The sequence below is a fragment of the Eptesicus fuscus genome, chromosome 18 (assembly GCF_027574615.1).
Source record: "Eptesicus fuscus isolate TK198812 chromosome 18, DD_ASM_mEF_20220401, whole genome shotgun sequence".
Taxonomy (NCBI): domain Eukaryota; kingdom Metazoa; phylum Chordata; class Mammalia; order Chiroptera; family Vespertilionidae; genus Eptesicus; species Eptesicus fuscus.
This window is the reverse complement of record NC_072490.1, coordinates 27,705,693-27,733,433: the sequence shown is the minus strand read 5'-3', so window position 1 is coordinate 27,733,433 and position 27,741 is coordinate 27,705,693. Positions and strand designations below refer to the sequence as shown.

Here is a 27,741-nt window from a genome sequence, read left to right as displayed (position 1 = left end):
CTCACCCGGGCCTAGGTGCACGAGGCCACACCCGGATCCAGGGACACATGGTCTCACCCGGACCCAGGGACGCTTGGCCTCTCCCAGACCCAGGGCCACTTGGGCTCACCCGGGCCTAGGTGCACGAGGCCTCACCCGGATCCAGGGACACATGGTCTCACCCGGACCCAGGGACGCTTGGCCTCTCCCAGACCCAGGGCCACTTGGGCTCACCCGAGCCTAGGTGCACGAGGCCTCACCCGGATCCAGGGACACATGGTCTCACCCGGATCCAGGGACGCTTGGCCTCTCCCAGACCCAGGGCCACTTGGGCTCACCCGGGCCTAGATGCACGAGGCCTCACCCGGATCCTGGGACGCATGGTCTCACCCGGACCCAGGGACGCTTGGCCTCTCCCAGACCCAGGGGCACGTGGCCTCACCTGGGCCTAGGTGCACGAGGCCTCACCCGGATCCAGGGACACATGGTCTCACCCGGACCCAGGGACGCTTGGCCTCTTCCAGACCCAGGGCCACTTGGGCTCACCCGGGCCTAGGTGCACGAGGCCTCACCCGGATCCGGGGACACATGGTCTCACCCGGACCCAGGGACGCTTGGCCTCTCCCAGACCCAGGGGCACGTGGCCTCACCCGGGCCTAGGTGCACGAGGCCTCATCCGGCTCCAGGGACACATGGTCGCACCCGGACCCAGGGACGCTTGGCCTCTCCCAGACCCAGGGCCACTTGGGCTCACCCGGGTCTAGGTGCACTCGTCCTCACCCGGATCCAGGGACACATGGTCTCACCGGGACCCAGGGACACTTGGCCTCTCAGACCCCGGGGCACGTAACCTCACCCATGCCTAGGTGCACGAGGTCTCACCCGGATCCAGGGACACACGGTCTCACCCGGACCCAGGGACGCCTGGCCTCCCCCAGACCCAGGGGCACGTGGCCTCACCCGGGCCTAGGCGCACGAGGCCTCACCCGGATCCAGGCACTCACGGTCTCACCCGGACCCAGGGACGCCTGGCCTCCCCCAGACCCAGGGGCACGCGGCCCCACCCGGGCCTAGGTGCACGAGGCCCCACCCGGATCCAGGGACACATGGTCTCGCCCGGACCCAGGGGTGCGTGGCCTCTCTCAGACCCAGGGGCACGTGGCCTCACCTGGACCTAGGTGCACGAAGCCACCCGGACCCAGGGGCGCGTTACCTCTCTCAGACCCCTGGTCGCGTGGTCTCACCCGGATCCAGGGGCTCACGGCCTCACCCGTACTCGGGACCCAGCCTTACCCGGATCCAGGGGTCCACGGCCTCACCCGGACCCAGGGTTCAGATTCGCCCGGACCCAGGGGCACATGGCCTCACCCGAACCCGGAATCCAGCTTCACCTGGACCCAGGGGCGCATGGCCTCACCCAAACCCAGGGGCGTGAGGCCTCACCTAGACCCAGAGGCGTGTGACCACATCTGAGCCCAGAGGCTCGCAGGCTCGCCTGGACTTGGGTCTCAGCGGGGTTTCGTCTTCTTGATCCCAATTCCTGTTGGTCAATTCCCTCTCAGCAATTCCTTCGGTCATTTTCTCAGAGCTCCAGGGCGGCTGCCGCAGAACTCGTTGGGCGGCGGGCTCGGCAAGGCTCTGGTGTGCCCGGTGCCCGGCGGTGGGCTGGTCCGGTGTCGCTGCGTCGGCCCTTGGGTCTGCAACGGTGGCCAGTCGCTGAGCGTGCGCACCTGGCCACTTCGGGGCATTGAGATTCTTGAAGGACTCGGAGGTCAGCAAGCACGGAGTCTCCCTCCCCATGTCTCCCAGGGGCTCATCTGTCCGTGCTCGGCAGCGAGTGGAGCCGTCCCCTCAGCCGGAGACCGCCGGGGGAACTGCGCCGAGCACGTTCCAGGCCACCATTGTGTCGCCTGAGCCATAGTTCTTAAAGTGTGGACTTTGGGTCACCGGCATCAGCATCATCCTGCGTACCCCTCTCTTTTATTCTAGTTGTAGAGCATCTGCTCAGCCAGCCCCCCGGTCTTTCTGGCTGGTGTCTGCTCTGCTCTCCCGTCGTAGTCTCAATACTGTTGTTGTAGGCAACGATCAGGCTGCCGCCCTATGTCTCCATCTTGGTCCTCCTTTGTACAGTTAAGTCTTGATTGTTGTTGGTGTCACTGGGAGGAATTGTCCTCCAGGCCATTTGGCCGTGAGGACCCTCTTTGTCTATATAGGAAGAGTTGCTGTGCAGGAGACATGTTTGTGGGCCGGGTCTTGATGCAGCAATGCCTTGGCGCTCACTGAGTCTGCCTCTAGAATGCCTCCCTTATGCAAGTGATTGAAATCTGGTGTCATCTCCCACCAACCACTAGATGCCCTCGTTTCTGGGTCTCCAATGTAGTGTGGGTCAGCCACTACCTGAGGCACTCAGCAGGAAAAAGCTTCTGCTCAGCTTGGCTGGGGCGGAGCTACAGGGTGGAGCCTACAACCTTGGCTTCCTGTCAGCCCCGCCCTATGAGGCTCCTGCGTCTGTGTCCCTCTGTATTCCTTGCAAACACCTCTGAGAGAAACGCGCCCTGGAGTTTCGCCCACTGCCAAACAGTCCAGTCCCTCCTCTAATGAATCTGGACTCCCAGATTCTCACCTGGAACTGGGTTTCAGTGTAGTTGGAACTGGGTCTCAGCGCAGTCTGGCGTCCCTGTCTCCTTCCCAGCAGGGCCACCCAGTGGCGCAGGCAAAAGTCCGTCCTCTGCGCGCGAAGGTGCGCGCGTCTGGAGCCGCCGCTTCTCTGTGCCTCCGCCACCACAGCCCAAATTCATTCCCCCAGCGTGCGCCTGGCTTCCCAGGGTTTCGCCCGGAACTGGGGTTCAGTGCAGTCAGAACTGGGGTTCAGCACGGTCCTGAGCTTATGTCTCCTTCCCGCTAGGGCAGTTCAGTGGCGCAGGCAACAGTCCGTCCTTTGCGCCCCTTCCCGTGCGCGCCTCTGGAGCTCTGCCTTCCCCCGCTCCTCTGTGCCTGCGCCCCACAGCCCAGATTCATTCCCCCAGCCTGCGCCTGGCTTCCCAGGGTTTCGCCCGGAACTGGCGCTCAGTGCAGTCGGAGCCGGCGCTTAGCGCACTCCGGAGCCTTTATCTCCTTCCTGCCAGTGAACGCCAGGCCGTCAGCCGCCCCTTCCTCTCCGGCTCCATCCTCCCCGCAGGCGCGCGTGCTCGTGTCTCCGCCAGTTTCTCCATACCTCAGGCTTTTACGGCTCCCCCGATTGTCCCCGTGGCCTTCTCCTTCCCCCCAGCTGTGGGCATTTCAGTCCGCCAGCTCTCCTGTGGTTCTGGACGATGTCCGTTCTGACCTCTAGTTGTGCCTTTGAAATTGTTGTGCCCGGCTGCAGGTTAGGTGTTTCACCTATGCCGCCATCTTGGTTTCTTTGGAAGTGTTTTTAAGGATATACTTTACTCTTATGTTTTTAGCATCTAAGACCTTTTTTTTTTTAAATGACACTCATTTTTAATTTTATAATGAAAATATACTTTTTGCTTATTGGAAATGTTCTTTTCAAAGAGTAGAGAAATGCCTTGTCTTTAATTTTTTTTCTTATTGATTTGTATAAACTCTTTAAAGAAGGGGGACAGAAAGGAAATTAGCCCTTTGTGTGCATTATGTGTTGCAGATATTCTTCCAGTCTGTTATTAACTTCTCTACTTTGTTTATAGGCCCTTAATTTCTAACTTTTATGTAGTCAAATTTATTTTTAATGACTTCTGTTAGTGTTGACCTATTCAACAAGACACTACCTACTGCAATAGAATTTTAAGCAAGACCTATTTTAATTTACTTGAGACAATTATTTACTAATAGCAAAGAATAGTAATGCCATATGTATATATAGTATTGTCATTCAAGATAATGTCTTTTTCTTGATGTAGATCAAGCTTCTGAAATTCAGGTGACAATGATGCTCACTGAAAGTTGTAAGCTGCGAGGCCTTCATCACAGGTGAGAGGAAAAACCACCAGCACTTGCTAAGCATGATGGCATTGTATTTCACATTTTTATTTTAAGAACATTGTGATGTGTTCTGAATTTAATAGTGTCTTTTTGGATAGTTTGGGTTTTGTTTGTTTTCTGAGTATAAAAGGGAAATGCATGCTCATAGCATAAAGTTTAAAAATGCAGAAAAGTCTATTCAAGAGCATGTGAGCCCACATCTGGACAATCAGAGCTAAGCATTGGAGAGTTTGTACATATTTATGTGCATATTTCCCTTTAAAAATAGAATAATGATAATACATGTGATAAAAAACTTTGTTATGAAATTTTTGAACCTAGAGAATGCTAAAGTCAAGAATAATAAACACAAAAAGACTGGTTCCTAAATTCATTGTTAGTTACTAACATTTTGCCATTTTTATTTGCATGTGTACATATAAGTGTATGTGTAACATCTGTCTAGATAGATGATAGATATTTGTGCTTGTAGAAGTATTTTAAAGTAAATTGGACATCTTAACACTTTCGATGCATTTAAAGGAATATTTTTCTATATAATCATATACTATTATTATCCTTAGCAAGGTTAACATGCTTCTTGGAATAACAAAACAACATCTACCTTTTCATGTCAGTCACTATAAATTCATGTCCACATTTAAAAAGGCTACTTAGTAGTTCATTAAATCAGTGGACTACCACATTTTATTTAACCAATCTCTTGTTAGGTCATAGTATGATTTTTTTGTTGTTGTTGTTGTTAATCCTCACCCGAGGTTATTTTTCCATTGATTTTTAGGGAGAGTAGAAGAGAGAGGGAAAGACAGAGAGAAACATCGATGTGAGAGAAACACATCGATTGGTTGCCTCCTGCAAGAGCCTCGACCAGGGCCTGGGCCAGGGAGGAGCCTGCAACCAAGGTATGTGCCCTTGACTGGAACCAAACCCGGGACCCTTCGGTCTGCAGGCCAATGCTCTATCTACTGAGCCAAACTGGCAAGTGTGGTCATAGTATGATTTTTAAAGATACTTATAGTTGTATATGAAGAGCTTTTAAAAATATATTTTATTGATCTTTAGAGAGAGGGGAAGAGAAAGAAAAACATTGGTATGAGAGTAGAACATGATCAGCTGCCTCCGGAATGCCCCCTGCTGGGATCAAACCTGAAATCTGGGCATATGCCCTGACTGGGAATCGAACCAGCAACCTTTGGTGCACGGCATGACACCCAACCAACTGAGCCACACCAGCCAGGGCTAAAGAGCTTTTTCAAAGCTTGATGCTAGTCCTCTTCATAGAACTATAACAAAAAGCTTTTACCTTCTGAGCCAGCACAATAGCCGTTGGTGTGAATGAATCAAAATTACACCTTTTTTTTTTTATCAGATTGGCAAAAAATGTTTTTTTGGGGTGCCACGGATTTTAGTAATTTATGTGTGCCACAAGATGAAAAGGTTGAGCATCGCTGCATTCCGGCTCTGACTCTGCAAGGACACTCAGCAAGACTGAGAGCTGGATGCAGTTCTTGTCTCAGTTCCCACAGAATCCACCCTCCTCCACCTTGTTCTTCTCTATGGCACCTGCTTCTGCCCTCATCCCCTCTTCTTAGATCCCAGACCTTCCTCCTCGTCCTCCTTTACTTTATGAAATAGGTGGAATGAAGAGCAGCCATTTGTACCTTGAAACATTTTCGTGCCACTTATTACCTTTCCCAGAGGGGATTTTAATCCTCTGATGATAGAAAAATGATGTGATCTCCTCTAGCAAACTTGCTGTGCATGGATAAATGCCTTAAACTCTGCTCAGGGAATTTCAGTCATGAGGAAAGGAGCAGAGGAATAATTTTGGAGGAGGTGGTGGTAAGAGATCAGGCACCTCTTCACATCCCCCCTGAAATGCTCATTTAATCCTGAGTGCAAACTTGCTGTAGTCACTTCAGTGTGCCTGGGGCTTCCAGGAGTTTTCATCTCCCCTCTGCTCCCTTTTGTTCCCCTGGGAGGAAATGTCCAGGGGAAAGTATGAGGGTTTTGGAATCAGATAAAGATTTGCCTTTTATTCTTTGTGTACTTGCTTTTTGACCTTGACAGATTACCTAACCTCTCTCTTCACTGCTGCCTGTGAAATGGGCTCATCGTCACTGCCACTCTAAGGCGGTAGTGCCAGCAGAAGCCTTACGGAGAGGTTACCGCACACAGGCTTACTTATCGAGTCCACATGTCCCCAGCTCCTCGAGCCAGTGCTTTCCCTGCTGGGAACTCCTGCACACACAGGGGAGCCCACAGCTTTCATGTGCACACTGACGGTCAGGACACAAATATGTGATGGTGGATTTAGAGGAGATGCACGTATGCTCAATTGAGACAGTTTAGGAAATGCAGAAAAGCAAGTTAGAACTGATCCAGAGTCCCACACTCAAAACAACAACTCCTTAATCGTGGCATCTTTCTGTGCAGTTTTAAACGCCCCCCCCCCCCCCCATGACTGTAATTATCCTGCAAACAGGTGACTTTTGTGTCTTGCTTTCCTATGAGATCAGCTTTTACTCACGTTCTCATAACAGCTCTTGTTGACCGTGTTCTTGGTAGATACTCTCGTATTGTTTGGGTGTGCTCTCCTTTACTTACTTTTTGGACATTCAAGTTGTTTGCAACTTTCTGCAATTAATATTAATTGTCCTTGCTCTTGTAGCTTTTTTTCTTTATCAAACATGTTTAGAAGCAGATTATGCTAAGTTAAGGAACAGGAATGTTTTTAAAGCTATATTATTTCTGTGTTTATCAACTATTTATTAAATGCTTGCTTTCTGTGATATAAAATATGAGGCATTAGGTGTAAAAATAAGAGTCTGTATTAGTTTTTGCCTCCTAGGAGTTTTCAGCTTAAGGGGAAGATAAGGTAATTGTATACAAAGTTACATAACTGTGGGAAAAATTAACGGTTATTTCCAGAAACCAATTAGGCAATAAGGTGAAATGTATTTATTGTGCCATAGAAATTAAAAAAGGAGTAAGATTGTTTTCCACATGCTTAACTTTGCACGTTACAGCAACGTTTTATGGTTAGTGGGATTCCTATGTTAGAGGTATGGAAACTAAGGCCCAAAGAGATGGTCGCACAGAGAGTTAATGGTAAGTTATGGATTTGGAAATTGGATTCTAAATACCATGTGACCAGCTAAGACCATCTTGGCTTTTGTGACAGTTTCAGCCCCTTAAAGGCCTTCTTGATTGTTGTATTCTTGTCCACAGTCTGCATCAGGGCTTTTTTTTTTTTTAAGTGTAATGATGGACAGAATCGGGTATTATCATAATATGCTCGTAGTCAAACATTTGTCTCTAATTATCCTGTAGAGTAAAGATTTAGTGTGGCCAGATGTGTCTTCAGAGAATCCAGTCCACAGGAAGCAGCTTTGAGCTTATAACTTTCCCTATCGAGAGAGTGCATCTATGGGAAATGTTTAAGTCTAGTTTAAAGGAGCATTTATAATTTTATATTTTTAATGGTAATCATGTTTCTAAGTACGTATGTTAGAGATAATTCTTATTTTATTTTAGGTTTTCTTTATTTTATTGCTTTTTATTACAAATAAGCCCCTAAAGTTTTAAGTTTCACTTGTATTTCTCCTGATTTCTGATTATTTTATAGAAATCTTCTTCCTATTACCCATGTGTGTATAGAAGAAGGAGAAAAGCCCATGGTGATATTGCCTTACATGAATTGGGGGAATCTAAAATTGTTTTTACGGCAGTGCAAATTAGTAGAGGCCAATAATCCTCAGGTGAGAAAATTTGCCAAATACCAGTTATTTACCAGTAGTTTCTGATATTGTCTTTGAAAGCAGATGTTTACATTCTTAACTATAATCTGTGTGAAGGCCTGCAAAAAGAAACTCAAAGTGAATCAGATGATGTTTATAACCTGTTGGTCTGGAGGAAGATTGCTTTATGATTCCTGCCTAAAGGTGTACACTTTGCTGATGCTGAAGTTTTTCTTTGTATACCCATTGTGTGTTTATTTAGAATCACCTCAAAATCTCTGGAACACCCTTCCAGTCATTTCTCTAATAACTCTGGAAGGTACTTGAACTAGGTCTCCCTTCTAGGCATGGAAACAGGCCTATTTAGTCCATATTCAGAGCCATCGGTCCATATAGTACCAAAAGCTGGTGATGACTGGAGGGTGTATTTTTAATATGCGCGGCTGTAAGATGTTAGTCATGTAAGCATTTCTTTCTCTGCACTGCTTGTGCCATAGCTGTGAAGCATTAGTCAGATTGCAAACGCATCGTGATGGTAGTGGTGCTAAAACCTAGTAGGTGTTTGCTGCCACTGTATCTTGTAGCCCCATTAAGTTTGTTTCAAGATGTATAATAATTTACTTACTACGGTTGCCAAGAGAACATGGATTCAGAGGCTGCATTGAGTATTTGGCTTCATACATTTGACGTGCTTTGGAAACAGACAGGATTAAAGCTGGTTCCTAACCAGTGGGTGGAGGCTGAAGCCTCAGCATCACTTGGGGAGGAATGTCGTTCCTCCGCCCACAGTACTGGCATCCTGGCTCCAGGGAGCACACCAGGGTGGAAAGAGCTGTAGGCTTGTAGTCTTAAAAATGGCCCGTAGGGGATAATCTCCTACTAAAAACTATTTGAAAAGAAAAGAACTGGTTATTGAGTAATAAGCATCTGTAATGTTACCTTGTGTGTTCAGCATTGAGCAGACACTTATGAGCAGCTAGCTGCTGTGTGTGCTGGATGCTGGGGAGATATACCTAACAGATGAGAGAAGTAAATGGTAAATTATTTTACAGAGTAAGGACTATAGTAGATATAAGTACAGGGAATATATTCTCAGTTACAAAGTAGCTTTAAAAAAACACAGTGTGTAAGTATTAAAAGTATTTTGGGATAGAGTGGGATTATGGAATAAAATAAGCAGCTGCCATGATAATTTTTGTGCTAACTGCAAACATTGTCATTTTCTGTTCCCACAGGCAATTTCTCAGCAAGACCTGGTACACATGGCAATTCAGATTGCCTGTGGGATGAGCTATCTGGCCAGAAGGGAAGTCATCCACAAAGACCTGGCTGCTAGGAACTGTGTGTAGGTGCCACGGGCTCATCACTGTCATCTGATGTTTAGTATTCCTTGGATTTGGGCTTCTTCCCAGAAATCACAGTGGGAATTACGTTGTATTTAAGAGTAACTGTGACCCATATTTTTCAAATACTCTGATTGCATTTGATATTTGTATCTTTACTTTTCAGCATTGATGACACACTTCAAGTTAAGATCACAGACAATGCCCTCTCCAGAGACTTGTTCCCCATGGACTACCACTGTCTGGGGGACAATGAAAACAGGCCAGTTCGGTGGATGGCTCTGGAAAGTCTGGTTAATAATGAGTTCTCCAGCGCTAGTGATGTGGTAAGTGCTGGGGCCTGGATTTCAACAAAATGGAAACAAGCCTTTCTGGTTTATTATTATTCTTATTCTTATTCTTATTCTTATTCTTATTATTATTATTACTACTAGAGGCCTGATGCACGAAATTCATGCAAAGGGCTCGGCCCTCGCAGCAACAGCTTCGTCCAGAAGGTCATCTGGACAGTCTTTCTGCTGTTCAGTCTAATTAGCATATTAGCTCTTTATTATATAGGATTATTATTATTATTGAAATCTAGCAACTTTTCTCTGAAATTTTTCATTGAGAAAGCAAGTGTAGTTAGCTCAGTCAGCCAGGTTTATGGAGAGAAGCTGGTGACCCAAACCATGGCCCATCATTGTGTGGCATCTCACAATAACCACATGAGGAGCACTGTTAACACTATGGGGTAGGCAACTACGATTATCTCAGTATTAAAGGTAACAACATTGAGGCTTAGAGAGGTTACAATATTTGATTATTCTTATTTTCTTATTGAAGTCTCAGAATGACCAAGTGGTTCCAAGATCACAAAAATTTACTGCTTTCTTTTTTAAAATGACCTCTTCTAAGTATTACGACCTGTGTAATTTATAATTCCTCAGATGTCACTCTTTCCCTCTATCAGCTTCTGGGTGGTCTGCCCCCTCGAGCAGATCACGAAGTGGGATTCTTTATACTTAGTAATGTTCAGTTTCAGAAGTCACATCTACTTATGGGTGTTTTGCAGGCATTTTTAATCTGTTTTGAAAGATGAATTTATTTTCCTGTCTATTGTGAATATTCAGAGGTTAGCTTAAACTGCAGATAAGGTAGGTATAAGTACAGGCAGCTATGGAAACATATTCTTGGTCACAAAGTAGCTTTTAAAAACATTCAGAGTGTAGGTAAAGAAGTATTTTGGGATAGAATGGGATTGTGGAATAAAATAAAGAGTTGTGCCCGGCTGGTGTGGCTCAGTGGTTGAATAGTCGACCCATGAACCAGGAGGTCATGGTTCGATTCCCGGTCAGGGCACATGCCTGAGTTGAGGGCTTGATTCCCTGGGTTGTGCAGGAGGTAGCTAGTCAATAATTCTATCTCATCATTGTTGTTTCTCTCTCTCCCTTCTTCTCTAAAATCAATAAAAACATACTTTAAAAAAGAAGCAATTGCTATTATAATTTTTGTGCTAACTGCAAACACTGAATGATCAGTGATACCTGTTAGTGTTACATGTAAAATCCTAATAGAATAATTTGTTTCAAAGTTACAACTGTAAAAAATGGGCTTGCTATATTATATATTGTGTCTCATTTTATTTATAGTATCGAGTTATCCTTTTACTTATACTAGTAAGTGTGTGTGCTTGAAGGATTACTCTTTTAACGCACTTTCCCTCAGTGGATTAGTGTCCTGTGGCTGCTGTAACAAATTACAACAACCTTGGTGGTTTGCAGTGACAGAGATTAATTCTCTCGGAGTTGAGTTCTGGAAGCCAAATGTTTGGAATCCAGATGCAGGCAGGGCTGAGCTTCCTCCAGAGGCTCTCAGAGGCAAACCTTCCTTACCTCTCCCAGCTGCAGGGGGCGGTTGCCGTTGCCTGGCTTGGCGCTGCCTCTCCCTGCTGCATATTCAGACCACTTTCTCCTCCCTGTGTTTGTCTCTCAAAACGCTCTCTGCCTCTCATAATGATGGATATGAGTGTATTTCGGACCCAGCTATGTAAGCTAGGATAAGCTTCTATTCTCAAGGTCTTTAACTTAATCACTTTTTTTGCCACATAAGATAATATTTACAAGTCTCAGGGGTTTGAATGTGAACATATCTTTGGGCCATCTTTCAACGTACTACATTCAGTAATTGAAATTATTTAAGACTTCCGTATTGAAATCCTGATATTTTAATTTAAAATCTTTGACATTAGAATGAGTTGATAAGGGGAGAAACCCTCTCTTGTTAATTAAAATCTGATTACCTTTTTTTTCTTTTTTCAGAAGTGAGGTTAGCTATTTGATAATAGGGTGCCTTTTTTATATACCAAGTGTCCTGGTTAAATGTGTTCACTTGATGTGGGTGAACAATTTACTTACGTTGTCTTTTGCCTTTTTTCTGTTAATTAAGGTCTTCTGTTGTGCATATCTTCAAAAGACTTGGTTTTAACTTAATTTAAAATCAACCACTCTCAGGGGAAAAAAACGACGTACCTGACACTTGTCATAGGGGCAGAGTAAACATGAGTGAGGATGAGGAAGGGAGGTTTTCCTTTAGGAGCAGCTGTACAAGTTCACAGTGGACAGAAACTTGCTTCTTGTTGCCATAGCCGTTCCAGCCAGAGGCTTGGGTGGGGAAATACATCCAGTCTCTTAGATCTGAACCCTAAGGGCTCAGCTTGTATAGCAGTGGGGAACTAGGCCTCATCTGTTTTCTCAGAGCTTTCATAATAGAATAAAACTTCTCTAAGATTGTCAAGAAGTTACAATTTCAAGTAAAACCATACAAATATGCAAAGCATCTAAAGAAAACGTGGAACTTTTCTTTAGCGGGGGAGGGTTGTTTTTTGTTTTTGATTTTTCTCAAATAATATAAAAAGAGAAAACAGAATTGGAGTTTCGGCCAGCACACAGCGGCTGTATTGAATGACAGTCAGGACCAACTGTACTTGTTTTTAGGGTTACCAAGTCTTTAGTCAGGAGTTCTGAATCGTAGCTGGAATTCTTCACCAGTTTCTACATTAAGCAAAACTTTGTTTATAGGGTGTGGGGGGAAACAGGTTTAACTTTGGCTTTAAAACAGTTTTTTTTTTTTGTTTTTTTTTAAAATATATTTTATTGCCAAAACTGGTTTGGCTCAGTGGATAGAGCGTCGGCCTGCGGACTGAAGGGTCCCAGGTTCGATTCCGGTCAAGGGCATGTACATTGGTTGCGGGCACATCCCCGGTAGGGGGTGTGCAGGAGGCAGCTGGTCGATGTTTCTCTCTCATCGATGTTTCTGGCTCTCTATCCCTCTCCCTTCCTCTCTGTGGAAAATAAATAAAATATATTTTAAAATATATTCTTATTGGTTTCAGAGAGGAAGAGAGAGGGAGAGATAGAAACATCAATGATGAGAGAGAATCATCAATGGGCTGCCTCCTGCATGCCCCCTACTGGGGATCGAGCCTGAAACCCAGGCATGTGCCCTGATTGGATATTGAACCCTCCCAAATATGTTTTGCCTTGGATAATTGAGGTTTAAAGGAAGAGGAATATCTCTCTGTTTCCTAAGACTATGATGTGGCTGTTAGTGTAAAAATCCTGCTTTTCAGTTTCATAGGATTGAATACTTTTTTGAATTCTTATGTCAGCTACATCAATGATAATAACAATAAAAATTACTTGATAAAAAGGAAAGATAATTCACCATCCAAACGCAATATGTACTGCTCTTAATGAAGAGATTAAACATAAAGCTGTGTGGCCTGGCCAGTGTGGCTCAGTGGTTGAGTGTCAACCCACGCACCAGAAGGCCACAGTTTGGTTCCCAGTCAGGGCACATGCCTGGGTTGCAGGCTCGATCCCCTGTAGAGGGCATGCAGGAGGCAGCCGATCAATGATCCTCTTTCATCATTGATGTTTCTATCTCTCCCTCTCCCTTCCTCTCTGAAATCAATAAAAACATTAAAAACAAACACCATGTTTTAAAAAAGAAAAATGTGAAACAAATGAAACAGAAATGATCCCATAGATACAGAGAACAAACGAATGGTTCCCAGAGGGGAAGGTAAGTGGGAGGATTAACAGAAAAGGGGAAGGTAATTAAGAAGTACAAAATTCCAGTTATAATTGTTTGGGAGTGTAATATACAGCATAGGGAATAGTTATTAATAATATTGTAATAGCAAAGTTATTAATATTGTAATAACTTTTTGAGGGACAGATGGTTACTAGACTTATTGTGGGTCACTTCATAAGGTATATAAATATTGTGTCACTGTATTGTATTCCTGAAACTAATATAATATTGTATGTTAACTATAATTCAAAATATATTTAAAAAATAATAGTATAAATCAGAAAAAATGTATAGGTATAATTATTATTTTTTCTTTATGAATGGAGTTGGGAGTTTAAAAGCTACACTTAATTTTCTGCTTTTGTGCTGAAAAACATCATGCAGATTCACATGCAAAACAAGTAATATAACCTCACTCCCACCAGAATCTCTACACATGTAAAATACATATTTTGGGTATAAATGTAACAACTAATTATATTACTGCCTTGGAGGGGACATTTTCTTTGTCCTTTTAACATTTTGTATTTTTTTTTTATAGTTAAAAACTCTACATGATTTTTTTAGGAATATACTAATGTTTTCCATCGTACAAATAATACATTGTATCTCTGGATTGTGTTTTCACAATTTTTAATGGAAAGATTCTATATTTCAATGTCAAGATTCTTATAAAGCTAATATCAGCTTCTAACTGTTGAACTTAGGAAATGCACACAACTAGATTTGACTAGTTATAAATCTCTTTCAAACATTATTTTAAGCTATGATGTCATCATGGGCATTCTTAAGAATTTCTGGATATTGTTTTTATTCTGTTTTCATCAGATGTGAATTCCATCATAGATTTTTTTGGTGACTTTCTTTTCCTTTATTTGAAAATAATTTTTTGATTTATATCTTTGAATTATTTAGCTAATTATAGTAGCTAACAATTCTGTTAAAAGACTATCTTTTATTAAGAGACTAAATGCAATCAAGAATGCACAATTAAGAGTTTCGTTCTTGTTGGTTTTATTGTCTTTATGGTATTACATTGTGTTTAAAAAGCATTTTCTTGGGATAAACAAGTCAAGGAAATGGTTTTAATGCTAATCACATCAGTGTGGTTTACGGCCACAAGGAGATCCTTCAAGATATTTGAACAGTTTTTAGGGTGCAGGGTCCTATACTGTTTATTTTGTAAACATGAAACATTACCTAGAGGAGGGAAATCTATAAAGTTATCTAGGTAGGACATTTATAGCAGAATAATTCTTATTACTCGTAAGCACTGCCCAGTCCCTTGGAAAGTCATTGCCACACCCTGAGCAGACCTGAGCAGGAGAAACTCATATTCGGACTTACCCATGAGGATTGGTCTTTTGACCTAGAACTACTCTAGTACCAAAGACAAAACCATACTTTTCAGAGAATCCTTTTTCCCCCATCACCATTATCTCTGATATACCTTCTCCACCTCCCCACCCCACACAGTCACCACACTGTTATCCATGTCCATGAGCTCTCTTTCTTTTTCTTTTTCTTCCTCAATTCCGCTAGAAAACTATTTATTTTATTTTTTATCTTCATTATTAATTTTAGAATAATGCTTAGATGCTTAATATGTATTTTCTGCCATTATGGTTGTAGATTTTATACATTAACAATCTTATACTTACTGTTTAAATATTAAATTCAGGTTAAGAGGAATTGACATTAAGATATTAAGGAAAAGCTAAAGAGGTGGTAGTGTCTTTCAGACACAAGGAAATAAAGATTTGAAGTTTAAAATTAAGATATTGTTTAGTTTTATTTAAAAGTATTTATTACACCTAATATTTCCTGTGAATGAGGAATAAATGGATTTACTTCAAGAACAGTTAATATATTTTCAGAGGTGACTAGTTGCTATTTTTTGATTGAGTAATTGCCCTTGATGTATTTCCTGTGTTTGGCTCTCCCTAAGAATAGATATTTTCCTTAGGAGATCTTGTTAACATTCCTGCCCTGCCCTTTGTATGTAACATTCCCTTCAGATAGACCCAGTGCTCTGATGGAGCAGTGTCTAAGCATCTGGGACAGTGGAGGGACATGCCATAAATTTCAGAAATGTATGACGGCCTGGTAGGCATCCAATGTTGGCTCTTCTGTCTTCCCTAATCACAGATCCTAGGACAGATTTACAGCATAAGGAGTATCTTTTCAGTCACGTGTAATACTATGCTTAAAGATAGTTGATTTTTGAAGTTGTGTTAGCAACACGTACTAAATTTGATATGAGATGCAATCAATGCATTTTATATAGTCATTGTACATCTGGATATGTTTGTTTAGCTGGAATAAAAAAAAATATTAGCCACAGTGATAAAATCTGGAGGAGTATTAAGAGTTTTAGTTAATAGTTACATTGAAGAATTATTAAAAGGACCCAATACCTTCAAGGGTTACTTGTATAAATTTATTGGATCTTAAAGTTTAAATAGTAAAACTTTTTTAGAGTAACATAATCTTGTAGATGTATACCAGGTATTTCAGTTAAAGTTATTGAAAAGGCCTAGAAAATGTGTCTGAAAAATTAAAATTCACAGAATAATAAAATCTTAAAAAATTGAATATTTAGAAGGGATATCCTATCTAATAGAGGGAATATGCTACTTGACCCTCATGCCGTTGCAAAGATGGCAGCGCTCACAACCAATAAGGAGGGAATATGCTAATTGACTGCCCCGCCCTCAAAGATGGCAGTGCCCACAGCCAATAAGGAGGGAATATGCTAATTGACTGCCACACCCTCAAAGATGGTGGCGCCCACAGCCACAAGATGGTGGCGCCCAGTCCCCTCAGCCCCCCAGCCACCCAGGGCTGGCCTGAGGCACAGGCAAGCCTCGGTTGGTGGCTGCCCAGCCGCCCAGGGCCGCCTCAGGCTCAGGTAACCAGGGCCGGCCGAAGCTTGCGCTGCCGGCAGTGGCAGCAGCAGAGGTGTGATGGAGGCGTCGCCTTCCCCTGATCGCCGGGTCGCCTCCCGCCCCTGAGGACTCCCGGACTGTGAGAGGGGGTAGGCTGGGCTGAGGGACCCCCCCCCCCTCCAGTGCATGAATTTTCATGCACCGGGCCTTTAGTATGCTCTAATAAAGCCTGTATCTTGTACACAGTGGAGTGTCAGATTTGAAAACTTGTGAAAATTGCTTAATGTTAATAAGTCCAGTAAACTCAATCTTCCACTGCTAGGAATATTGCTCCGTGATGGTTTGATCTTCAAAGTGAAGGCTTGAAGATCCAAACTCCTTCCCCTGTTTTTTAGAGCCCCTGTTCCTTAATCTTAGTGTCCTTGTCCTTTTTTAGCTTCATAAATCCCTGTACATTTCCTTATATTCTGCATTTCAGCAAATCTGGAATTCCTGCTGGTTCCAAACATACCAAGGCCTTTTATGATCTTTTTTTTTTTTTAAATCCTCACCTGAGGATGTTTTTCATTGATTTTAGAGAGAGAAACATTGGTCAGTTAGTTGCCTCCCATACTCCCCAACTGGGGATCAAGCCTGCAACCTTTTGGTGCATGGAACTACACTTCAACCAACTAAACCACCTTGCCAAGGCCCTTTATGACCTTCGATTTTGTCTTTTTTCGATTCCCCAGAGATTTTTGTACCTACCTAACACCACCTATCACATTCTGCCTTATATATTTATGGACAGGTCATTCTTCCCAGAATGGGCAATGGGAACGCTGCCTTACTTATTTTCCCTTAGCAGATGTTCCATAGTCACAGAATTGAAGTTGACATCCATATATATGCCTTTGGGGTCATTTATTTTGAGAACAGTCTCAGCCAGCAGTACTGATCTTATCTTTGGAGAGCTGTGTACTCGACTGTGTAAGAGTCCTGAATGGCCTTACACTGGCCTCTTCTCTCTATTTCCATGTTGAATCCTCACATTTCTCCTTGTCCCACTCCCACAGACTTCCCATCAGATATCCCATTTGTTCTCTTGACCACAGTTATTATCTGAGTAAATGATTTATTAATTCACCTTTGTGGCTAGAACTCCCCCACCCACTTACCCTTTTAACTATTAGATCTATTGCATAAATGTCTACTGTGCCTTTTACCTCATGGCCCATGTTTCTGAAAACTTGAATGCAATCTTTGATTTGTACTTTTATTTAGTTCTGCTGTTGCAATAAATCATAAGCCACTGTGAAGATATAACATAATTGAAGACAGTGGGTAGAATATCTGGTTTGGGGAAACATGATTAATTTGATATGGGGCATGTTGAGTTCAAGAATGTGGGTCTGGAATTCTGTAAATGCATAGAAGCAGGATATTAGAAACTGGACATTAACTTACTAAAAGTGGTGATTGAATGAACAAGCGCATTTGACCCCAGAAGTAGTGACTATCTAGAGAGAAGAAAGCCAAGGGGATAGGAAATGTTTATTTTTAATTAGTGAGAAAAGAAAGAAAATGGAGAGAGAGGAAGAGAATCTAGAGAATGCTGTGTCATAGAAGCCAGGGAAGAAAATAGTTTCAAGGAGAATCTAGTCTGTAAACATATTTGCAGTGGTCAGAAAGAATGAGGATATCATTGGGGGGGAGGGAGGGGTGAAGAAAGAGGCTTTTAAACAAGCAACTTTAGTAAATAATTAAAGATAGATTGATATTTGACACTGTGGAAAGTGAAAACATGGCGGCAATAAATGTATTACACTTTGAAGTTCAGCTATGACGAGAAATGGAAAGATCATAGCTTGATGGGATGGCAGGATCAAGAGAGGCTCTATTTTGTTATGTTTGTGTTTTGTTTTTATTATATTGGGTTGTTAGGTTTGTTTTTAGGCCAGGTAAGCAATAGGGAGAAAGAGGTTGGAAACGTGGTGATTGGAGGGGAGGTCTAAGAGATGATGGGTGAATGCGCCCAGGAGTCCAGGTAAAGATACAGTCTTGGCACAAGAGGAAGTCTACCTCCCTTCTGCGATGGGAGTAAAGCAAGAGAAAGGAGAGAGAAGACACAGAAAATTCCTGAAGAAGGCTCTCTTATTGAGCTGGTGGACAGCTTCAGTTAGCTGAATATATGTGTAATTGAGGTCCCCAAAGACATGAGTGGAGGTTCGGGTGGATAGAAAGAATAAAGAAGAAGTAACCACTGAAATATTTCCAGATTTTAGGAAAAATATAACCCCATAGATCTAAGGACTCAGCAAACCCCAAACATAGGAAGCCTGAAGAAACTAAACCACAGCACATAGTCAAATTGCTCAAAACTAGTGATAAAGAGAAAATATTAAAAGCAGCCAGAAAAACAACAATACATGTTAATATGTTTAACAAAGGAACCAGGGAAAGGATGGAAGCAAATACCTCATTGGAAGCAATGCAAGAGAGAAAACAGTGAAGCAATGTTTTTAAAGCACTGTAAGAAAAAGCTATGAACATAGAGTTCTATACCCAGGAAAAGTATCTTTCAAAAATGAAAGAGAAATAAAGACTTTTTCAGAACAAAATAGCTGAAAAATCCATCACCAGCAAACCCACACTTCAAGAAATATTGAAGGAAATCCTTTAGGAACCAATGATACCACGTGGAAATACGGATCTATACAAAGGAACAAAGGGCACCAGAAATGGTAACTGCAGGGGTAATACATAAGATTTTTTCTTACTATTTATATCTCTTTAAAAGATCATTGAAACATTTCCAAGCCCTCTCAGTAAGTGATCAAATAGCAAGTCAGTAAGTTGAATGACAATGTCAACCAACTAGATCTAATTAACAATTATAGAAGACTCCATTCCAACAACAGCAGAATGCATATTCTTTTCAAGAGCACATAGAATGTTTACTAAGCTAGACCATATTCTGGGCCATAAAACAAGTCAATAAATTAAAAAATACTTCATTAATAAAAATAGGGTTTTATGAATACAGTATAATTAATTTAAAAATAAAAAATAGGAATCTAGAAAATCCCCAAATATTTAGAAACTAAATAATATACTTCTAGATAACTCATGTGTCAAAGAAAAAAGCAAAAGGAAAATTACAAAGTATTTAGACTTGAATTAAACACATTTCAAAAATTTAGGGATATATACTAATAAACATCAATATTAGAAAAGGAGAAAAGTCTCAAATTAGTAATCTTAATTTTCACCTTAAAAAACTAGAAAAAGAACAAATTAAAAACCAAGTAAGTAGATAAAGGCAAATAATAAAGATTTAACAGAAGACAGTGAAATGCAAAACAGAAAAACGAGAGAAAATCAGTGAAACCAATGTTTAACTCTTTGAGTATATCATTAACCATCTCTTTCCAAACTAAGGAAAAGAAAAACGAGAGAAAATCAGTGAAACCAATGTTTAACTCTTTGAGTATATCATTAACCATCTCTTTCCAAACTAAGGAAAAAAAAATAGAAGTTGCAAATTAACAATATAATGAGTAAGAGGTAATATCATTACAGATTCTCATAGGTATTCAGTAGTAAAATATTATGAACAGCTGCTTCCCAATAAATTTAGACATGGACAGATTCTTTGGGGGATAAGGACTTTCAAAGCTCACTCGGGGAGTAGATAATTAGAATAGCCCTATATACCTATTAAATAAACTGGATCTTTAATTAAAAGCCTGTCCTAAAAGAAAACTCCAGGTCCATAGAGAATTCTAGAACACTGTTGAGTATCTCAAACATTCCAGGAAAAAATAATACATATTCTACATAATTTTCAGAAAATTGAGGAAAGAATACTTTCTAATTCATCCTATAAGGTTAGCATTACCTGAAACAATATCAGACAAAGATGAGAAAACTATAGCTCATTATTCCTCATGATCCTAAATTCAAAAATTTTAACCTAAAGTTTAGTAAATAGAATTCAAAAATATATTTTAAAAATAATATGACCACATAAGCTTTATCCTAAGAATACAAATTTATTTTACCATTTGAAAATCAAACAGGGCAATTTTCTGTATTAACACACTAAAAAAGAAAAACCAGATGATCATCTCAGTAGATGCAGAAAAGAATTAGAAGAAAATTCAAAATTCATTCCTAATAAAAATTGTTAGCAGTCTAGGAATAGAAGAGAACTCAATCTGATGAAGGGCATCTACAAAAACCAAAATCTACAGCTAACATCATACTGCTGAAAGACAGAATGCTCTTTACCTGATAACAGGGACAAAAGGGATACCAGCTCTCATCACTTCTCTTCAGTATTGTACTTGAGGTTTCAGCCAGCACACTAAGGCAAGAAGAGGAAATAAAAGGCAATAAAAGATTGGACAGGAAAAAGTACTATTTGTGGATATGACCATCTATGAAGAAAATCAATGAGATATACAAAATAGCTACTAGAACTAACAGATGCGTTTATAAAGGTTTTAGGATACAAGATCAATGCACAATAATTCATTGGATTACTGTACACTAATAATGAAAAATCAGAAATCAAAGGGTTGTTTTTTTAAACATAAAAAGCATCAAAAATATGAAATTCTTAGGAATATATCTGACAAAACATGGGAAGACCTATACAATGAAAGCTATAAAACATCCTTATGAGAACTAAAGACCTGTGTAAATGAAAAATTATACCATGTTTACTAGTTAGAAAACTCGTTAAGATGTTTGTTCTCTCTAAGTTGACGTAAAGATTTAACATAGTCCCAAAGAAAATCTTTGCAAGCTTTTTAATTTTTTTGGTAGAAATTGGCAGGTTGATTCTAAAATTCATGTGAACATACATAGGACCTAGGGTAGCCACTACAGCTTTGAAAAGAGAAGAGAATTGGAGGTCTGATTTCAAATTATAGTAACCAAGACAGTCTGGTGTTAGCCTTAAGGTAGACAGGAACAAAATAAAGTATCTAAAAGTTGACCCACATAATGTATGGCCAACTAATTTGCAACAAAAGTGCAAAGGCAATTCAGAGGAGAGAGAATTTTCTGTTAAACACACAATCCTGGAGCAATGGGTATCCAGCTACAGAAAAATGAATTGGACCCATACCTTCCTCCATGCACAAAAATTAACTCAATAGACTATAAACCAAATTTAAAATCTAAAACTATAAAATGTCTAGAAAAGTACATAGAAGAAAATCTTGTGTTAAAGATTTCATAGATAAAGACACCAAGATCTATAAAAGAACAATTTAGACAACATAAAAATTTAAAATTTGTTGTTTTTGAAATATAGTGTTAAGAGAATGAAAAGACAAGTCATATGGAGAAAAATATTTGCAACACATATCTGATAATGGACATATATACAGAATATGTAAAAGTACTCTCAAAACTCAGTAATAAAAAAGCAACCCAAGGCAAAAATGGGCAAATATTTGAAGAGACACTTCACCAGCAAAGATATATGAATGGCAAATAATCACATGAAAATAGGGTCAACATCATTAGTCATCAGGAAAGGGCAAACTGAAACCACAATGAAATACCATTACACACCCACCAGTATGACTAAAATGGAGAAGACGAAGTGTTTACAAGGATATGGAGGAACTACAGCTCTCACACTGCTGGTGGAGATCTAATTTGTACATTCACTTTGGAAAACAGTTTGGCAGTTTCTTAAAAAGTTAAACATATATGTACCACATCAGTCATTTTGCTGGTGGATAAATGAAAGCGTATGTCCTTACAAATACTTGTACACAAATGTTCATAGCAGCTTTATTTTTAGTAGCGGAACCTGGAAATAATCCAGATGTCCATCAACAGGTAAATGGATAAACAAATCACTATATTCATACAATGGACTACTTATTCAACATCGAAAAAGGATGAACTGTTGAAACATGCTGCGCCAGGGACAAATCTCAGAATCCTTACTCTGAGTGAAAGAAGCTCGGCAAAAAAGAAAAAAGTATACAGTTTAAATAATTGCATTTATGTATAATTTTAGAAAATACAAACATCTCTAATGACAGAAAGCAGATGGTTACGTAGGAGTGAAAGGACAAGGATTAGAGCAGGAAGAATCTTTTGGAGATTATGGAGGTGTCTATTTTCTTGATGTGGCAGTGGTTTCTGGGGTGTATACGTAGGTCAGAACTTACAAACCGAACACTTTATGCGCAGGCAGGTCATTGTATGTCGGCCATACTCCAATAAAAATGAAAACTGTCTTTGCTATCTGACCACCTCTGCTAACATATCTAAGACGAGTGCCTGAATTTGCTGGATCTTAAGACACAGCTAGGATTCTTGTTAAAAATCCTGTGTTCCAGGCCTCCGAACTTTCAAGATAGGACCGGGAAGTCTGTACTTTAAACAAGCAACCCCAGATAATTCTTCTTATTAGTCAGGCTTGGAAAGCACTTGGCCCAGATTAAATTAATTGCACTTTGGTAGGATTGGAACCCATTTCCACTTTCCACGAGAAAGGGATGTTAGGTATCTCGTATTAACAGAAAGGCCTAGCCATAGAACACTTAATTATGCCCTTACTGTGGTCAGATGGAATAATCAAGAATTTGACAACATTTTTTTCTCATCCATGTAGTATACTGAGGTCAGCCTTGCATTTTAAGTTCCTGAAGTAACAGCATGGAAATCTCTTAGTAGCCCCAGCGTTAGTTAACATGACATAATAGAGTAAAAAATAATTTTATTTATACCGTTTTTGACAAGTCACATCAGAATACATTGTTAGTTGAAAAGAATGCTTTATATCCTGTATATTTAAAATCTATAAAATAACGTAAGTTGTGAGAAGAGGAATAAAATGAATAGAACTTGTTATTCTCTAAACGTTCTTTAAATGGACATAGCGTTACTGAACTCAAGGGGTTCAGGGCTTGTTGCAAGGTAGTTTTGTTTTCTTTCAGCAAGTGAAAAAGATGGGACTCGAAGCCATAGCTCTGCCTCTCTGCAGGGAGACTTAGCCATTGCTTATATACACTATGGGGTCAAATACATGTTGATTTCTTCATTGTAATGGGCTTTCCTTATCTGGTTGAGTTCCTGTCAGCTCTTTCTGTTTACAGCTGCATCTGCAAAATACTCAACCACATTTTAACATTTAGTAAGAATAGCACTGAGTAAGAATGGCCCAGACCTTGAGACCCTTCTAACGGTAGCAGCAGCCTTTTATAAAACTCTGGAAAAAACAACTTGACCTTCTTATCACTCCCTTTCCAGTGACGTCAAACACAAGGAAATTATAGAATAAGTCTGTCTGAGTTTTAAATGGTTCAGTTATCAGAAGACTTGCAGAGAACAAGTTTTCCACAAATCATCCTTGTGCTATTGGTCTTGGTTTTTTTTGAAGGGCTGGTGAGCCAACATGCAATTAATCACTTGTTGGCTTTTAAGGCAGTGAAACTGCAGTGCACCCTTTGGCTTTATTGTCCTTTTTTGGCATTTATTACCATTGCAGTTTTTAATATGAGGACCTTGGGTGAGTGCTCAGCAATGATAACGTGTTCAAAACAATGCAAAAGAAGTAATTTTTAAAAGTCGGTTTCTACTCTTTGAACTGTTGCAATACCTGTGCACACTCCAGGCCTCAGACACCACTAACATGACTGTGAAAGTCCCTTACAGTCCGAAGTTGTTAGAACGTTCCTCCCTTGTCAGGGTGGAGCTATTCTCGTGTACAAAGTGGCAGTATTCATTTGTTATCACTTCCCACCATTTCTTCCTCCAAAATCTGGTTTGGATTGATTATCCTTCCCCACAGCTGCTCCTTGGGTGGGAATCCCTTCTAACCAGTTTCCCTTCTTTGGATTCTATTCTGTGTAGGGAGCTACCTTCCCGGTGGAAGTTGGACACACTTTTAAAAATTAAGCATCATTTGTACTAATCAGTGTCAGTACTAAAAGTTCATAGAGAGGAAGGTATTAAAGTAGACAAATAAATACCTGTATGTAAGCATGCAGGTTCCTTTAACTTTTATTAACTTGACAGCATTTTTTCATTTTTAAGTGGACTAGAATGTCCCCCTTAAACCAATAGGCTCTGCTTCTATGGAGATTTAAAATGTTCCTTCCATCTCCATCAATTTCCTGTCCCCCCCACACTCCACCACCACCAAAAAGCACAGATTCCCAAGGCTGGCCATTGCTGCTCCCTGATGGTCACTGTTAATGGAAAAGATACCAAGTGCCCAAAGGCTGAACTCTTTGGTTTTGGTATTTCTGGTAATGCTGGCCTCAGAATGAGTTTAGAAGTGTTCCCTCCTTCCGAAAGAGTTAGAGTTACTGTTGGGTTGTGTTGTGGATTGAATTGTGTGCCCCCCCCCCCACACACACACAAAATAGGCACAGTACCTCAGAATATGGCTTTATTTGGGAATAGGGTCATTGCAATAAAATGTTAAGATGAAGTCATACTCATTTAGGGTGGACTTTTTAATCCAATATGACTAATATAAGAAAAGACACCAACATGATATTTGAGGGAAGAATGTCATTTGAGAACAGGCAGAGATTGAAACGTTTCAGCTACATTTCACCAAGGATTGCCAGCAAACCACCAGAACTAGGAACAGGCCGGGAGGGATGCTCCCCACGGGCTTCACCTCCGTGCTGGACTTCTAGCCTGCAGAGCTGTGAGGAAGTAACTTCTGTTAAGCCACCCAGTTTATGGCACTTCGTTGTGGCAGCTCTAAGAAACTAATACAGATTTGTTTTTTGTTTGTTTTTTTCTTTCAAGTTGGATAGAATTCACCCAGTGAAACTGGATACATAGTTTTTTGTGTGTGGAAAGATTTTTAATTATGAACTCTTTCTTTACTAGGTATAGGGCTATAAGTATTTTCAAGTTGTTCTTGTGTCTGTTTTGGTAATTTGTGTATTTCAAGGAATTTGTTCATCTAACATTACATTTATTGGCATAAAGCTGAGTTCATAATATTTTTTTTATGTCCATAGGACCTGAAATGACATTCTCTCTTTCATTCCTGATATTGGTAATCCGTGTCTTTATTTCTTTGATCAGTCTACTTTAGTGTTTCTCAACCGGGGGCAATTTATCATACCCCACACCCACAACCCCCAGCCAGGGGATATTTGGCAATGCCTGGAGGCGTTTTTAGTTATCACAACTTGGGGTGCTTATGCAGCATCCTCCAAAACACAAAACCTCTCGCGACAAAGAATTACCCGTCCCACGGTATCATGAGGGCTGAGGTTGGGAAACCTGTTGTAGAGTTTACAATATAGACCTACTTTCAAATAGTATTCTGCCACTTCATGTTTAATATAAGCAGCTTGCAATAAAATATTTCCACTCACCTCCTTCTACCCTTTAAGTGCTATCATGGGCATGCATTGTACTTCTCTAGATATTATAAACCCCACAATACGGGGTTGCTGTTGCTGCTGTAAACAATCTAGGGAGGACATTTTCACAAGAGAAAAAATACCTAGTTGTTACTCGTAGGTTTTCAGCACTCTCTCCATTCTTTGTGCGGGTCCACGTTTCTGTCTGGGGTTCTTTCTTTCCACGTGAAGAGCTGCTCTCCTGGGTCTGGCAGTGCAGGCCCACTGGTGACATTCGCTCAGCTTTTGTTTGTCTGAAAAACTGTAGTTTGCTTTCATTTTTGAAGTATATTTTGATTTGGTATAGTATTCTCCAGTAGCAGTTTTTAAAAAATTCTGTAAGATATCGTTCCATTGTTTTTTTGTTTACAAAGATTATGATAAGAAATAAAGCTTTTCTTTAATAGAGGTTTTAAAAAAAAACACACAAAAAAAAAAACCTGTGTATTTTAGGGAGTATTTCAAGAATATGTTATTGAAAAAATAGTAACATAAAATTTAATGCACTATACTCAGATTTTGAAAACAGACTTGTTTTTGTCTTGTGGTTTTTTTTTCCTTTTCTTTTTTTTCTATTTTTTTTTTCTCCTTCATTCAAAAGTTTTTGAGGCAAGTTATTTCTCAGCCTCAGTTTTTTCACCTGTAAAAAATCATGCTGCCAGTGATTCTCACCCATTTGTTGTGAAACTTAAGTGAGATACAGGACACACAACTTCTAGAACTTGAAAGGACATAAATACGATACCAGGGTACACAGGTGTCCTCCTTTGTGCCTGCTTTCTGACCTTGGGGCTCACAGGTGGCAGCAGATCAGTGGGAGCCCCCGCAGTGCATCCTTCCCGGCCACATGGCGGCAGCTCTGTGTGGACACTTTGCCTGCCCTCCACACACTCCGGGAGCCACGGGGTAGCCAGGGTGGACCAGGAATGAGCACTGTGGCCTCTGCTTAGGAGTGCTGCTCCTGTCAGTAGTTCACAGGTTACTTTTAAATAAATCTGATCTTTTACTCAAGCAAGCTTGGGAGATATCTTCTCAGGGTACTTTCACCTGTTAATTTAAATTATGTGAATATGCCCTAACTGATTTGGCTCAGTGGATAGAGCATCGGCCTGTGGACTGAAAGGTTTGGGGAAACATGTGGTGTCTGAGGCCTGGAGTGTGCACAGGTATTGCAACAGTTCAAAGAGTTCAATTCCGGTCAAGGGCATGTACCTTGGTTGCGGGCACATCCCCAGTAGGAGGTGTGCAGGAGGCAGCTGATTGATGTTTCTCGTTCATCGATGTTTCTAACTCTCTATCCCTCTCCCTTCCTCTCTGTAAAAACATCAATAAAATATATTTTAAAGAAAGAAATCACATCTTAAAAAAATAAAATAAAAAAATAAATTATGTGAATGTAGTAAAAAAAACCCCTGGCATTCTATATTTTACATATTTCACTGATTCAGATGCTCTTTCCTCTAGTTAGGTTAAAGTCATATTCATTTTCCACTTCTCAATTGTGGATACGAGCTACAGTATTTAACCAAGTTTCATATTAGGAAAATCTGTAATTAACAGTTTTGGGTTGTGGGCTTATAATCAATAGTAAAAAAATTTTTTTCCAATGCATCTAATCACCTTAGAATATCGATTAATGATATTCACATTAAAGGATGCATCCACTAAAATGCCTTTTTTTTTTTTTTTTGTCCCAGCAAGATAAACTAACTGGGCGTGGTAGATAATATTTTGCCTTTCCGCAGGAGTTGGTGAATATGCTGTTTTGGGTCTGTCCCTGGTCTCAGGCAGCAGCACTCTGACAACTGTTCTAAATACCCCTCCTGTGCTTTCCTTCTCCTCAGTGGGCCTTCGGAGTGACGCTGTGGGAGCTCATGACTCTGGGCCAAACGCCCTATGTGGACATCGACCCCTTTGAGATGGCCGCGTACCTGAAAGATGGTTACCGAATAGCCCAGCCTATCAACTGTCCTGATGAACTGTAAGTTTTTCTGCACTTGAAGACATGGGTTTCATTCCTTTCACGATGTTGGGGTAAAAGAAAAGCAGCGGGTGTCCAGAGGCTTCCCTTTGAGAATAATGACTCCTCAGAGGTGAATTAGACTCTTCCAGAGAACCATGGAGTCAGCCAGACTCGTCCACTCTTTAACGCATTTGACATTAGGACTTTTTGCATCTTACGTTTGTAGCACTTAATCCATCCAAGAGACTAATGTACGTAGTGAGAAAACGCTGAACATTATGTGAGTTACCCTATGCAGAGTGAAGGATGACTTTTATTTATACTAGCAGAGTCTTAAGGACATATCTATATATACAAAAGGCTAATATGCTAAGTGTCTGACCA

The 27,741-nt window shown here is 40.9% G+C and overlaps 1 protein-coding gene across 3 annotated transcripts in view; it reads left to right on the top strand.

Annotated features, from left to right (window-relative positions):
- The window catches only part of RYK (receptor like tyrosine kinase), a 91,584-nt gene that overhangs the window by 61,105 nt on the left and 2,738 nt on the right, over positions 1 to 27,741 (top strand). For all 3 annotated transcript variants that reach the window (XM_054729882.1, XM_054729881.1, XM_054729879.1), the window contains 5 exons: positions 3,879 to 3,948; positions 7,589 to 7,721; positions 8,936 to 9,045; positions 9,210 to 9,369; positions 27,239 to 27,375. In XM_054729882.1, coding sequence (XP_054585857.1) covers positions 3,879 to 3,948; positions 7,589 to 7,721; positions 8,936 to 9,045; positions 9,210 to 9,369; positions 27,239 to 27,375 — 610 coding nt within the window. The remainder of the gene's footprint in view (positions 1 to 3,878; positions 3,949 to 7,588; positions 7,722 to 8,935; positions 9,046 to 9,209; positions 9,370 to 27,238; positions 27,376 to 27,741) is intronic.